The sequence below is a fragment of the Chamaea fasciata genome, unplaced genomic scaffold, assembly GCF_029207755.1.
Source record: "Chamaea fasciata isolate MVZ Bird 193981 ecotype frontalis unplaced genomic scaffold, bChaFas1.0.hap1 SCAF_11, whole genome shotgun sequence".
In the NCBI taxonomy this organism is placed as follows: Eukaryota; Metazoa; Chordata; class Aves; order Passeriformes; family Sylviidae; genus Chamaea; species Chamaea fasciata.
The window spans coordinates 15,002,002-15,017,103 of NW_027094096.1; the positions used below are offsets into that span (position 1 = coordinate 15,002,002).

General features: G+C 43.2%; 1 protein-coding gene across 1 annotated transcript in view; it reads left to right on the forward strand.

The window, feature by feature from the left end:
- The first annotated feature begins 221 nt into the window (after nucleotides 1–221).
- The window catches only part of MB21D2 (Mab-21 domain containing 2), a 59,412-nt gene continuing 44,531 nt past the window's right edge, over nucleotides 222–15,102 (forward strand). The window contains exon 1 of the mRNA XM_066193335.1: nucleotides 222–447. Coding sequence (XP_066049432.1) covers nucleotides 237–447 — 211 coding nt within the window. The 5' untranslated portion in view covers nucleotides 222–236. The remainder of the gene's footprint in view (nucleotides 448–15,102) is intronic.

Consider the following 15,102-nt stretch of genomic DNA (forward strand, 5'->3'; position numbering starts at 1 on the left):
GGCTGAGCCCGCGCGGCCGCTTGTTGATCGCGGCGGCCGGCGCCGCTCCGCGCTCCGGGCTCCGCGCCGGCGGCCAGCCCCGCGCCCGGGCTTGCCGCTACGCCGCCGCTCGCATTCTTCCATTGCAACAGTACAAACCCTTCCTTTTTTTTTTTTTTTCCTTTTCTTTTCTTTTCCTTTCCTTTCCTTCCCCCCCCCCCCTTCTTTCCCTTTTTTTTTTTTTTTTTTTTTTTTGCATGAAGATGGCGGCGCCTCTCGCCAGCAAGGCAGCGTCCGCCGGCACCACCAGCAAGCCTCCCTTCCCGGAGCTGGATTTCCGATCGGGAGCCAGGGTGGAAGAATTAAATAAACTCATCCAGGAATTCACCAAGCACGATCAGAGGGAGTACGACGACCAGCGGGCCCTGGAGATCCACACGGCGAAGGACTTCATCTTCTCCATGCTGGGTAGGGCAGGGACCGTGCGGGGCGGGGGCGGGGGCGATGCCGGCCGGGGACCCCCGGGCTGGTGCGGCACCAGCGGACTCTTTCCCCGCGCCGCGGGCGCGCTGGGCTGGAGGGGGGGCCGGTCGCAGGGCGGCTCTCAGCCCCAGGAAACTAATTTTTCCTGTCCTATCCAACTAGCCTTTGCCAGCGATGTATTTATAAGCACAGACGAAAGGCTGGGTCGCAGAGCTGACCGGCGCCCGAGAAACACGCCGAGCCAGCAGGGCTGCAGGCGAGGCTAGCCCGACCCTTTATTGTTTTTCCCCCCAGCTATCGAGGCATAGGAAACAGTGTTTGGGGTTTTTTTGGTTGTTTTTTTCTGCTTATTTTGGTTATTAGACCGGCGGATGCTTGTGCAGGAGCATCTGCCGAACTGCCTTTCTTGCCAGATTGTAGCGGGGGACTCCTCATCCCTATGAAACTTTGAATCGCGGGCAGGGATCCTTAAACCAGGGTGAAGTGTGTGTTGGCCCTTGCGGAAATCACCTAGGCTCTAGCATGACTAAGGCTTCTTAAGAGTAACAGTAGAATGACTTAACAGCTCTAATTCTCCAGGTAGTCAGTTTCTGATAAATATATACCTTGAATTAACTAAGAAATCTTTCAGACGAATAAGAGCCTTCAGGATACAAAAAGATGCTCTTTAACATGCAGATTAGAGCTTGAAATCCGTCATCCAAGTTTCAATCAGTGTCTTAAACATTCTCTCAAACATTTTTGTGCAAACAGCTGCTGTGGCCAGTGAATGGTTCTTTGTAGCTTGGAGGTGCACATACACCCTTAAAGCACATTTGGCACAAACCAAGTATATGGTCTACATGTACACTCTGAATAACCTACATCACTTTTTTCATCCAGAAACACAGAGCTCTCCTATTGCAATAATTGTTATTTTCTGTATCAAAGGATTGTCTCTGTAATAGTCCACTTCCTCTATAGCCATGAACACACCTACACCCTGTAATGAGAATTTACCTGTCCCGCTGGTTATCTTGTAAGGTACCTGGATAAGTGTAATTGCCCACTGTACGGGATTTGCACAATTTCATGTGTGTGTTGCTTTTTTACCAAGGGCTGGACAGGATATAGCAGACTAAATTTAGCCTGAGAACAAGGACAGCAAGTTGAAAAGTCAGTAGCGTGTATATTTATAGTTGCAGTTATAAATATTTTTCCCTTCCCATTTAAACAACAACAAAAAAGATGTGGTGAAGCCATGGTTACATCAAAGCCTGTAGGATTTTTGTTCTTGAAAACATGATCTTGTGGAAGTCATCCAGTGTTATGAACTGATACATTTTTCAATCAGGGCTTTAAATGACTGGCTGAGGAAGCACGGCTGGATGGGATGGAGCAACGAAGAGTGGAGAGGAAACAGCTATAGCTGCTGTGTGGCTAGCAAGTAGAGAAAGCTTTGTATGATCCTGTTAAAGCATTAATAGTCTTTGCAGGGTACAGGGATCACAGAATTTCCTCCTGCCTCATGTGGGAGAAGGCAGTAGAAGAAAGACAGAAGAATGAACTGGAGCATGCCTTGTATTTCTGCAAATGCACCCTAATGCCTTGTTGTTCATAAAACAGGGAGTCTTAGGCTGTTTAGAAGTAATGTAAATTAATGTGGTTGTCTGTGTTAATATAATGACTGGGAGATGAGTGTTCTTCAGTTTTAAATGTGTAGCTAAACCCTTGGTTTCAACAAAAGCTATATTTCTGTCTAAGTTGTACCTGATAATTTTCAGTAAGTCTTGTTTCTGAATGAAAGAAGAGACTTGAGGACTAAGCCCAGGACAAGAATGGAGATGGGATGTCTGATTTGTCTGCATTACACTGAGAAATTGTGTTCGTGAATCAGATTCTTCTTAGGGAGAGAGGCTCTTAAATCTAAAAGGATTTAACTTATTAATAAATAGCTCTTTCCCCTGTGCCTGATCCCTCCCATACGTACTGCTCTTATCTCGTCAGGTGATGATAGGAAAATTAAACATAGCTTTCCTGATTTAATTACACTGGCGTGTAATTGGTGGATGAATGATAGGTGAGGAGACCTTGTGAAGATTCTCAGATGTTTGTACTCTACATGGCTTGCCTTCTAGGTCAGACTTTGCTTTTAATTTGTATTAACTCTTTTTTGTCTGTGTTGTCTTGCCCTGGCTATAAGCAACTGAACTCTGGGAGATCTAAAGAGTTGGACTGTGAGAAGATTAGGGAGAGGTACTACTTGTGGTGTTTGTCCAAAATCTTGTGCTCCAAGCATTAGAAGAGGACTGCAAATGACTTACCTCTCTGGCAGGGGAAGTGAGTATTTTCTGAATGTGGGTAGTTCCTGGTCATTCACAGTCCCTTTCACAGTCACCAAGACCATATGGTCTTGCCAACACCCTGCACCAAAACAACAGGTGTATTTTGGTGCCTTTGTTGGGTAAATTCCTCTACTCACACTGAGCTGATAAATGCTTGTCTCTTTGATTCAAGTATAATTGAGCTTCCGAGGAGGGAAAGGCTGTAGGAACCAAGAAAAAGAGTGGAGAAAAGGCGGTCTTGTGTGATGGGCAGACGGCTGGCTAAGAGAGGCTGAGAGATCAAGTCTCTTCCTGCTAGTCATGAAAGGAGCTAATTACTTATTCCCCTGATGACTCAGTTTTGGGGGGGGGTTGTGCTTAAAGAGTGATAAAGGAGTATTTTTATCAAATGATGATATTACAGTCAATGATATTTTGATTTTTAAAGCACTTGCTGCCATTGTGATGGGAGGTGCATAGCCATCATATTAAAAACCTTTTAAGGGTACCTGACCTAGAGAGTATTGTACTTGCAGTACAAGGACTTTCAGGAAATTCTTTAATAAACACTACCTGTCTCTTTCTGTTCAGTACCTTAGTAAAAAGTGCTTTAAGGTACAGATGTGATAGGCTTAAAAAACCCATATATTATGCTCTTGGGAACTAGAATATTGCATATAAAATAACTCCTTGAAATTTCTAGTGCTATTGCTGCCTCAAACCAGCTCATGTTATTTGGAATAATGACTCTAGAATTTTACATAGTAACAAGAGAAAGGAAAAAAGATATATAAATAAGTTCAAACTATATAGAGCTATATTTTCTGCTCTAGGTACACATCAGGGTTCAGTCATCTAGACCAGTTTTCAAACTCTTTGCGTTGGTGTTTTGTTTCTATTTCCTACTATGAGACTTCTCAGCAGAGCCATAAGATGGATGCTTAGGATATTTCATGCCATTCTCCTTTCTGAGAAATCAAATCAGAGAAAAGACTAGTTTAAGTTGGTGCTAAAGTGGCCTTTTTGGGGTTTAAGGCCTCTAGTGTATCTTTTTGTCACTTCAGTGGTTGCTTCTGTGGGAAGTGCCCACCAGGGCAGGCCATACTTGCAGCATCTGCAGCCAGCTGCAACTTGGAGCTGTTGACAAGACCTCTAGAGAGCTTGTCTCAGCACCTGATACAGGAAAGGTGGTGATCCTATTCTGAGATCACTTTCTAATTCTCTGGTGTCTGCCTGGTGCTGTGCTGGGTGTGCTAACAAGTGTTTGTGATAGAGGCAAGTCTCAGAGTGGAAGCAGGGCTGGCATCAGCAAATGATTTCTGCTGCCAATAGCAGCTTCCCAAATGGAGTGAGCTACCCTGCTGAGTCCCTGCATCTGTAGCAAGGCTTCCAGCTGTTTGTTGGACTGATGGGCCCCTAAAATATGTGGTGTGGAGGTGCAGGTTGCTGTGCTGACAACACAGGTGTCCTCACAATAGCTTGCTTTTATCAGCAGCTTCTACAAGGAAAGAATTTTCCAGTCTCCCCCTGTACTTGAGGTCTGTGTAGCAGAACAGCATTGGCAGTGTGACTCTTGTGTGGGTTTGTGTGGCATTTTTTTTCTCCCCTTCCCTACCTGCCATAACTTGCTGATAAAATCTATTGTAGATTAAATTTCAGGCATTGTTTGAAGTGTTACCTGTTTGTCTAGGATACATCATGGAAATTCTCTGGTTCCTGTTGTAGTGTGGAGCTGATGAAATAGCAACAGGATTGGAGTGATCTCTCTAGGGTTAAGTCTTTTGTGTGTGTGCGCCTTCTCTCAAGAGAAGCCAATCATGATAGGAGCACACTGTACTCTGAGGCCTATGTTAATAAAGGCTCTCTGCTGGCATTCTCTGTGCTGCTGAATGCATAATGCACAGCTGTTAAAAACAACCTTACTCTATCGCAGATTTCATTTCTGGTTTCACTTGTGTTTCCTCTCCCTGCAGACCACATGTTTCTGTATTTGCATTTGAGGCTGTGGGGGTTTCTTGGTGGTTTTGTTTTTCTTAATTAGGGGACAGTGTACTAAACTGGTAAGGTAAGCCTACGAAGCATTGGTAGCTTCTATTTGGTTGTAGCTGTCAGAAATCAACCAATTTCATCTCACTGGGGATTAATTAAAAAAAGTTTGGTAGCCTCCTCTGTCTCTTTGTTCAAAGGGATTGCTGGTCCATATATGTGTCATCAGTGAAAATAGACTAGAAATCTTTGTCTGGATTTGTTTTAAGATGCTGGTATTTTACTTGCTCAACTACTGTTTTGAAACATTAGTCTGTGATGCAAAGTATTTAGTTTAATATCCAGGAACATGTCCTAAGGGCACAAATTCTCATGGCAGGCTTGTCAGACTGCCCACCGCCTGTTCCTTCAGTCTGTGGAAATATTTGTAAAAGGTTTGGGTGAATACTTGCCAAGCCCAATTATGCAATTATGTTTTAAGGGCAATTTTATAATTACAGTGGAGGATGGTAACCAGGATACAGGAGTTGTTGAGGTTTTGACTTTTCCTTTTTTTTTTTCCTATGTGACTTTGTGTGAATGCTAAAATATTCGGGGCAGTTCTAGTTAGAAACCAGTTGTTCAACTTTCTTTTAAGCAGCTGGCTACTTTTGTAGGTGAAGCTAAATTAAAGATGACTCTGACGTTGCTCAGGAAGGCTAGAGGACATTTTATTATAGCTTTGGTAATCTCAGAGACTTAGAATAGCCCATAGCCAATGTCCAGTCTAGAGGAAACTCAGAGGGTAAAAGTCCTGCCTGGTCTTCTCGAAGAGAATCTCCAAGCTGGTTAGATTTTTGGACAGTTGGGATTGTCTCTTGTAATTTGTATTACAAATGCCAGGTTCCTGCTTTGTCTCCTGCTCAGCTAAAACTTTTGCAGCTTTACTTTGGCCTTGACATGTGCACTTTTTCATGTAGGTGCACCTTTAGGTGCATGTCCCAGTCCTTTTGCTGCAAAGATGGTTTTCCCAGGCGCACCTCTGGGATCTTCTTCTGCTCAGGTCAGACCCTGTTTGTATTCTGCAGGATCAGTTGGGTGAGAAAGTTCCAGGAAGAGATGTGGTTAAGGCCAAGATTGCCTTTCATCTCCAGGCAAGGGGTCTTCAGTTGCAAGGGCTGCTTCAGTATGACAGTGTGAATAGTGATTGAGATGGCAAATTGCACTTCCAAGCATATCTGTGTGAAACCCTGTGGTGGCAGCTACAGGTGGAGGCTCTGGAACAGGCCTGTTAGGTTTCTGTGCGTCTAAGAAAAATGAGCTGCCATTGAGTCCATCAGCTTTGTCTGGGTGATGCTGATGTATGAAGTTCACTTGAGAAGAAAGAGCTGTAGATCTTTTGCTGTGAAAAGAGAGGCTTAAGAGTTGAGTGCATTATATAAGATACATATCTCCTGGGTTTTCTCGGCAACAGCTGAGGTGGGTTAAGGTCCATGTGCTAAAAGAAAACCATTAATTCTGCCCATTGGTACCTTGGCCTGCTATCCTCTGAACAAGGAGAAAATTCCTTGAGAGTGACAGTCCCTTCATGTGTACAACATACTGTGTTACATTTAGACTGTCTAATTTGTTAGCCTTTGGGGTATGAAACAAGCAGTAGAGTAGGTGGAGTTCTGAGGAAGCAAAGGGGAGTATCTGTCCTGGTTTTTTTTCCTTGGAAAAGCAGAAGACCTATCATGGGAGCAAAGCAGAAAGCAGCTCTGGAGGCTGAATTCACAGAATGTCCTTTATTGGGAAAAGAGCAATGAGCCTGCATAGGAGCAAGGGTGAGAGAGCTGAAAAATGACCTCTAGCTGCATGTATCAAGTTATTGGGCTGAGTCTTGTCCTGACGACTCCTAGAGTGGTGTGAGTTCATGAGCTGAACGGTAGCTTTATTGGAATTTACAACCATATTTCATAGGTTCCCCATCTTAACTACAGATTTTATATTCTGTGAAGTTTTATGACTTCTGCTAACACAAACCTCTCTTACTGTCTGACTAACAAAAATATAGGAGTCGGCTTTTCTTAGTTTTGGCTTTTTTTTTCTAATGGAACTGGAAGGCAGCTTATGAGACATTCAAGATAAATTTTTCAGCAGCAGCTGATGTTCCAATTGACAGATGCAGCTATGGATTCTGCTGTGTTTCATTAAGAGAACTCAACTCTTTGCTTTCCTTTCTACCATTCTTGCATCCCCTTTCACTGTAAATAGCAATTATCCTGGACTGTATGGATTAACTTGTGCCTTAGTACTTCAGCCAAGTAGACAGGTCTCTGAATCATGTACTTCTGCTTTAGATAAACTTTCTGCCGTCCTTTCAAAGCCCTATTTCAGTGACTGTGTGGTTGTATAGGAATCATTCAGTTTGAAGAAGATAGTTTCCCCACTTTTTGAGCTTCTAATAAACACTTGATGCTAAGAAAGTTACAACAATCTTATTAATGCATTGTGTTTCAACTGTCAGACAGTCTGATTTTAACCTAATTTAAAGCATTTAATTAGCAGATTGTTAACGTATTTCGTTATGAACATGCTGGTGTCCAAAGGACAAATATCATTGAGTGGGGGTGATTGGTTGCTCTAAGGTTCATAATATCCATGTCTTTGACACAGCAATGGTAGCTACTGCCACCCACTCATGTTTAGGGCTGTGGGCAGACATTTTCACAGCATTGGGTGGCTTCAGCTGGTAGAACAGGAGGTGGGTGGCATCTATTTCAACCTAAGAAAATCATTCTGTGGGTGAAACACTGAGTCAGAGTAAGGACACCCTAGACCTCTGTTCTGAACTGCTCCCAAATTTATACAGATCTCTGCAAGTTTCTGAATATAATGATGTGTAGTAGGGCCTCGGTACTATGAGAAGCCTTCCTTGTCTCCTGTGCTTTGGCAGTCTGTAAAAGGTGGGGTGGTACTGGAAGAGTGGAACATTGTGGTGCTGCAGTTCTTCATGGCAGGATGGTTTAATCATGCAGCTCTCCCATGAAAAGGGAAGTCTGGTTCTGAGAGTCTTGCCATGGAAAGTATTTCAGTAATGAAGGCAAATAGTTGCCCTGTCATTCATTGGATGTTGATCTAATGGCTTTGAGATCAAGTAGAATTCAACCTCTATGAGAGAGATTACAACCTGACCCAGTTCTAGCAAGTAATCTTATTTTGTACTGAACAGATCCCAAAGCACAACTGGGACAAATTAGTTTAAAGAATGCATCCTGTCCATAGTGTGCATACTGATGCAATTAGGCAGTGTCAGGCAATGTCTCTCAGTAGAAGGCAGCAGTTTGGGACAGAAGGCAAGGGGAAAATACAGGACATGGCCAAAACTAGAAATCCTGCTTGGATAGCCATTAGCAGTGAAAATTTTTTGTTTGGGTTTTTTTTGTTTGGTTATGTTTTTTTGGGGTTTTTTTTTGGTCCCATGACACACTTATAAGGTCATAATTTAGGAGAAAAGTAGAGGTTTATGTGTGTATGTCACTGATCTGCCAAGAGCTTCTTTACATGGCTTGCAGTCAGACCATACAGAATTTCTTCTACCTCCTGATGGAGTAAGAGTTCATAAATGATTTTGTCCAGAACTGCTGAGCAGCTAGATAACGCTTGGAGTTTCGTTTGGTAATAATTAAGTCAATTCTTGCTTTACTGCATGATCTGCTAGGTAGTGTGCTTCCTTTTTGTCCTAGAATATCTTATCTCGACTCTTCTGTTCCTGTTTGTGGGATCTTTTGGCTCTGCTCCACAGCCCTCTCTCAAGGATGGATGTTTTTATTCAGTGGTGCATATTTGACCTGGTTTAGAAAATCACATGCTGAGGTTGTGAAGGAGTGGTATTAAACATCTATCAAAAACGCTAAGACAAACATTGCAATTAGCTTCTGTGTGTTTCCCTTCAGCATTTCTACTCTTCGCGTTTTAATAATCTGAAGGGCTATGTCTTTGTGATGCTTTGGGTGACTCCTCTTGGAAGTGAATCCTGTGCTAATAGTTCTGGCTGTGTCCGATCCACAGGCACGTGCTTGGAGATATTTCATGTTTGTTTTGTACCTCACTAATTAATGTATAAGTTAGTGGTAGAACAGCAGGAAAGCTGCGTTTGCTGACACTTCATGAAATAATGATTTAATCCTTTGTGACACATTCCTGCTAAGTGTCAAAGCTGATAACTCTAATCTCTGTCCCAAGCTCAGAGCAACAGGAACCTGTTCTGGAGGGCATTTTTCATGATCTTGCAAGCTCTTGTACGTACTTTGTGACCAATTCATGTAAACTTTTTTGGTACATTGCCACTCTTGAGTGTGATTGTACAGGATTGTCTGGTGCACTGAGGAATCTGGAGTGGAGACCAAACAAAGGAGTCAGTTTCAAATGAAATAAGGGTTGTCCTTTCAAATAACATTTGTTTGCTTCAAATGGAATAAGGGTTGTCCTGTGAGCAGTAGGGAAATGCCCTCGTTTCCTTCTAAATGCACCTCTTCCTTTGGCAGCATTCAGAGCCAGGCATGGGTCTATTGATCCAGAGGTGCTCCTTGGCAGAGCTTTAAACTAGTTTGGAAGGGGGAATGATGACCAAGGGGGTCTCAATGCCCTGAGCTGGAGGACCATGACTGAGGGAATGATCAACTCCCGGTCAACCATGAAATTGTGTGGGATGTGCTGCTCCAGCTAGATCCATACAAATCTGTGTGGCCTGATGGGATTCATCTGAGGATTCTTAAAGACCTGTTGATGTTATCAAAAAACCTCTTTTAATGGCTTTTGAGAGGTCTTGGGAATCCAGAGAAGTCCTAGCTGTCTGGAAGCTGGCAGACATTCCTGATTTTCAGGAAGGGCGAGAAGAGGACTGCAGAAACTACAGGCCTGTCAGTCTCACTTCAGTGTTTGGTAAAGTTATGGAGAAGATTATTCTGGGAGGTATTGAAAAACACTTTGAAGACAACACAGTCTTTGATCACAGCCAGCACAGCTGAGAGGAAAATCTTGCTTTTTGAATCTGATTTCTTTTTATGACAAAGTAACAACCTAATTACCTTTCCATCAGGTACAGCATCACCAGCCGGGCAAGGGAGGGGACTGTCCCCTCTGCTCTGCATTGGCGTGGTCTCACCTTGAGTGCTGGGGGCAGTTTTGGGCACCACAATGTAAGAAAGACACCAAACTTATAGAGAGCATCCAAAGGAGGGCTGTGAAGGGTGAAGGACCTTGAGGGGAAACCGTGTGAGGAGTGGCTGAGGGCACTTGGTCTGTTCAGCCTGGAGGAGACTGAGGGGAGACCTCAGTGCAGGCACAGCCGAGGGAGTGGCCTGAGGTTGTGTCAGGGGAGGTTTAGGTTGGATCTTAGGAAAAGGTTCTGCCCCCAGAGGGTGGTTGGGCACTGGAACAGGCTCCCCAGGGCAGTGGTCACAGCACCAAGCCTGGCAGAGCTCAAGAAGTGTTTGGCTAAAGCTCTCACGCAGATGGTGTGACTCTTGGGGATGGTGCTGTGCAGGGCCAGGAGCTGGACTTCATGATCCTTGTGGTCCATTCCAACTCAGCAGATTCTGTGATTCTGTGAAACCCACTCCCCTTCATTCTGTGTGATTCTGAATCCTGAGTGTGGAAGCAAATCTGTATGCAGGGTAGCTGAGAAAGTGCTCTGCAGTAGTTAGTCCTTGAGATACAGCCAGCAAAGCTTGCTTCTGTTCTGGCATGGACTGTGAATTGCTGTTTAAAATAAACTTTTGGTTTAATGGTATTAAACAAAAAATGTGCAGCTCTGCAAATAGAGAAGGGAATGTCACTGTAACAACACTTCAGGGCCTCAGAAATTCATCTTTTATAGTTGCAATACAGTGTGCTGAATGGCAGATCAGGTATTGATATTGGCCCCTTGATATAAGGCCCTTAAAGCTTGAGTTGCTGAAATATCTGTATTTCATAGACAGTAGGGCAACCATGTTCTAAGCAATCAGTAACTTGAGGAAAATAAGAGGAATGCAAGTCTCTCTGCCAGCACAGCATGTCTTTGACAAGCTGAATTAAATGCACATGTTTGGTTTTTTTTTTTCCAATGAGCAAGCTGTAATGCACATCTAAGCTCTTTATTGAGGAAAAGGAACCATTACAATTTGATTGAGCATCTCTCAGAGGCTTGCATTATGTAATAAGTTGTCTGTAAAAGTTTGACCCTGAACCTGCATTTTTTCTCAATATCCTGTGAATTTTTGTGGATGTGTGAAATTTACAATTGAGGCAACAATGTTAGAGTGAAAATAACCCCTTTGACACAAGCCTGTAACATCAAAGAGAGACTGTTTCTGTGCAGTTATTTTAATTGTCTTGGGGAGGGATTCTTGTGTGCTATATAAGCACTTAGCAAAACTATTTTCACATTATCAGAGCTGCAGAATTAAGTTACAAGCTAGTCTGGAAAATTAAAGTTTAAAAATTATTTTGATCCTCTTAAACCTAAATTCTGGCTCTGAACTAGGGCACTCATGAGTTACTTTAAAAACTAGACAAACCCTCTCACTCCTTCACCCAAATCTCATGCAGGAGATCTGGAATAATCTTTTTATCTAAGCTACTTCTTAAAAATTCAGATAAAGAAATCAGTGTTTAAAAATCTGCTCTTATGCTGAGACCAGTCTTGTAAGACGTTGCTTGTATATATATGAATCACTCCATTGTTCTGTGTACGTCACTGAGTTCACAACTTCTTTTAAGTAACTTTTTTTACCTTAAAATGTGTATATGCCTTTGTTTTATTCTATGTGGAGGTCTCACCCCCTCCCAAGGGAGCTGTTCCAGTGTGACGGGCTTCACTGGGCCCAGGCCAGCACTGCTTGGCGAGGACTGTAGGAGTCCTATGGAAGAGATTTCTGTCGGAGGGAGATGGGAGCGAGGGAGACAAATGAAGAAAATCCCCAGACCCACAGCATGTTGATGGACCTCCTGTTGTTCTTAATTCGTGTCTGTAAATGGCACTGGTTTCCGCTGTTGTGCACCAAGACAATAATAAATAACAATCCTTAGCATTTATATACTACAATTTTCAGTGTGTTCAACACACATTAGCTAATTCAACTGAGATGCACATATTCTGTGAGCAGAAGTACTCTTCTTGCTGCCCAGGGGAACCTTTTTTACAGCTGGGACAAAGCTTTTCTTTTTACTCTTAACTGGAGCTGTTGGCAGGAATGTTCTGAGCAGGCCTGTGTCTTTCTGAAGGTTTTAAGCATTTGCCTGTACCCCTGTTTGCACAGAAATTGGACCACTCCCAAGTCCCCTGTGATACCATGGAAAAGATAGGCAGGAGACTTGTCTTTGTATTTTGTGCTGCAACTATGCAGACCCAGGGTTGATAGATTAGTGGTTTCAGAAGTTATTGAGTTAGCAAAGATGTGGCTACATTAAGTGCATCTTTCTGGGCTTTCATAAGGCCTTGAGGGAGCAGCGTCTCCAGCGGTGCTCGAGGCTAGGAGGGGAATAAGTCTCTGTCAGTTTTGACTACGTTGAATCATCACACCATGTGCCGAAGAGAATTGAGGATACTTGGTGGTTTTGGTGCTCTAGATCTGGCATGGCTGCCTGGCCACCAGCTTGTCTTTTGGGGCAGGAGAAAGCTCAACAGAAGCCTATTGCCATGTAAGAGGTGTTTTGCAGGCAATTAAAGACATTATGCCCTATTATTTATAAACCTGAATCCCAAACATGTTGTTTGGGGTCCCAGAGATGCACTGGCATGAATCTAATCTGTCTGGCATTTGACTCCTTTTCTGCCTTGGCATTTTGCATATGTATATAGAGCTGGTGCGAGGGAGTTTGATGCATCCATGTCTGCATCTTCAAGCTGCTGGGCAGGATTGCTTCCACATTTTCTTTCCAAGAATAGCACCATTTTAGCACTCCATTAGGGTGACTAGAGGATAAGCATCTTATTTTATCAGGTCATATAATGTGGGATTAATAGTTTACCTTGTAAATAACTGTTTTGTAGTCTTTTTAAAATACTCCAAAGTGGCTTTACAGTTTTAACTCTTTTTCTGATCTGAGTGGTTTAGTTATAGCTAGTGGGCACACTTCTGGATTACCTCTTTGTCTAATCTTTTAGTAACCTTCTGGTTTAGAAGTGGTACCTGCAGTTTGACCTGAAACTGATTCTGCATGGCCAACATAGACTATAATTTTCCTATAAATGGTTGTGTGAACCAGGTGCACCATTAGCCTTTTAGTGACCTAATTATGCAGGCAGGTAGCAGTGCCTTTTGAGATCAGAGCTCTCACCTTGCTACAGCTCTTCCTTCAGCTAACAGTTCATGAGAGAAGAACAGCATGTTTCTTGCAGGTGATGATTTCTCTTTCAGTGGCTTTGATATCCTCATTTTGTGTTTGAAGGTAATGTGCAGATTGCTGGGTGGCGTCACTCAAAGTGACTGAGCTGCTGTAGCAGCATGTGAAGATGTCTCCAAGACAACTGATTTCCTGGTCAAACAGCCCATTGGCTTCTGCCACAAGACATTTTAAGGGAGCTGGTGAGCTGAAGGAGCAAGATATTTTAACAGTTAATTATTAGCACTGTAGCTACCAAATGTAGCTCAGAGTCTAAGGCTGAAAATGTACCTATCAAACACTGCAAATGAGTAACTTAAAGAAAAAAAAGGATTGTGTTATTCAATTAACAAACTGATTTATCAGAAAACTAAATAATAGGAATTAATTCTCTCCCTTCACAGTTCTTTTCCTCCAGTTGCTATATGTGGAATTTAGGGACCTTCTTTTACTCTCACTTTTCATTGTTCTATGTCTCTGCTACCTTTCAACTTTGCTTTTTAAGTATTAGCATGCTATATTTTTTCTAAAATATACCCCAAAAATCAAGTGTTTGTTTTCATTTTCCTTCTGCTCTAAAACTCAGAAAGGTTTAGTGACTCTGTTCAATTCTAAAGTTAGGATAATAAAAGCTTGAAGCACTGGATTTTTTTCCCTGTGTTATCCCCTGCTCCCAGTCCCCTTTGTCTCCAGAGAAGCAGTGTCACTGAACAGGTGGAGAGCATTTCAAATTTTTTTCTTCTGCATTTCAAATTTTAAACTCTTCTTCTGAAAATATTCCTGTGTCCATCCTGTTTCAAGGTACTTAGTCCAATCCAAAATCTAATATACCCACGTTTTTTCCTGCCCTCCTTGCAAGGCTCGGCTGTTCTGCTCAGCTGAACAAACCCCACGTTTGTCTTCACTTTGGAATAAGAAACAAGCAGGCTTGTTGATTTCTGCTGCATTATAACTCTCCTCCCTCACAGAGATGTAGTGGTTATCAGGGGTAGGGTGGGAGCTGCGGGCTGCTGTGTCCATGAGATCTCCAGGAGGCTGCTGCCGTGTGGATCTCCAGCCCCAGAGATAGCACAGACTGGAGGAACACGAGCAAAATATGCTTTGTGCAATGGTGGTAGTGATAGCACAGAGAGTGCTGAGAACGCTTGAAGATTTTCAAATGAATGTGCAGGAGAGACAGGGGGTTGAATCCCTGCCCTGACCTCTGTCCCATGGCACATCTGAACCTGAATTCTCAGCTAATAGCCCCTAAGCTGCCTTCTGCCTGCATTTGCTGGGGAATTTTAGGAATGCGGATTTCAGCACAGTGTTGCTGCTGCTCACCCTCTGTTCAGCTAAGAGCTTTAGGAGCTGGTGTGGGGTTGGTATTGCCAGGATAAAAACCCATTGTGGTTTGCAGTATTCTTTAACTAAAGATTTATTTTCCTGGGTGAGGTTCCATTTAGAACAGCAGGAGTCAACATCAAAGAGCTGGAGAAAGGCCTCTTCCCTTTCCCTGACACAGCACAGCTTCAACCCTCTCCCTTCAACATCCCCTCTCCTAATTCCTTTGTTTTTAAGGCATTACAACGACTGGAATGTTGAAGAGATTGTAGTTAATGTTGTATTGCTCACAATTACAGGGGCAATTGATCTAAGGAGGTAAGAGGAGAAAGCCCGTGGGAGGGTAGAGCTGGTATCACTGATGCAAACCTCTCTCTTTCGATGTCCCCCTCCATGCTGATGCAACTCCGTCTTTAGCCTCCAGCCACTTAACACTGTTCCTGTTGGAGGATGTGGGAGATCTCTTGACCCATATGGGAGGAAGTTAGGAAACTGATCATATAGGCCCCACCATCTGCTTGGCTTTGTGCACAGCTCTGTGAATTGTGTGCCTTTCGCTGCATGTGTGTCTTGCACAGCAAGGCAGCATGAATCTATGGGTTTGTTTTGTAGCAGGTATGGTAACAAAGACATTCAGTCAATCCCTGTCTCTGTTTCTGGTGGATAGTTGAAGGTCCTTCTATTTGCTTTGAAAAGC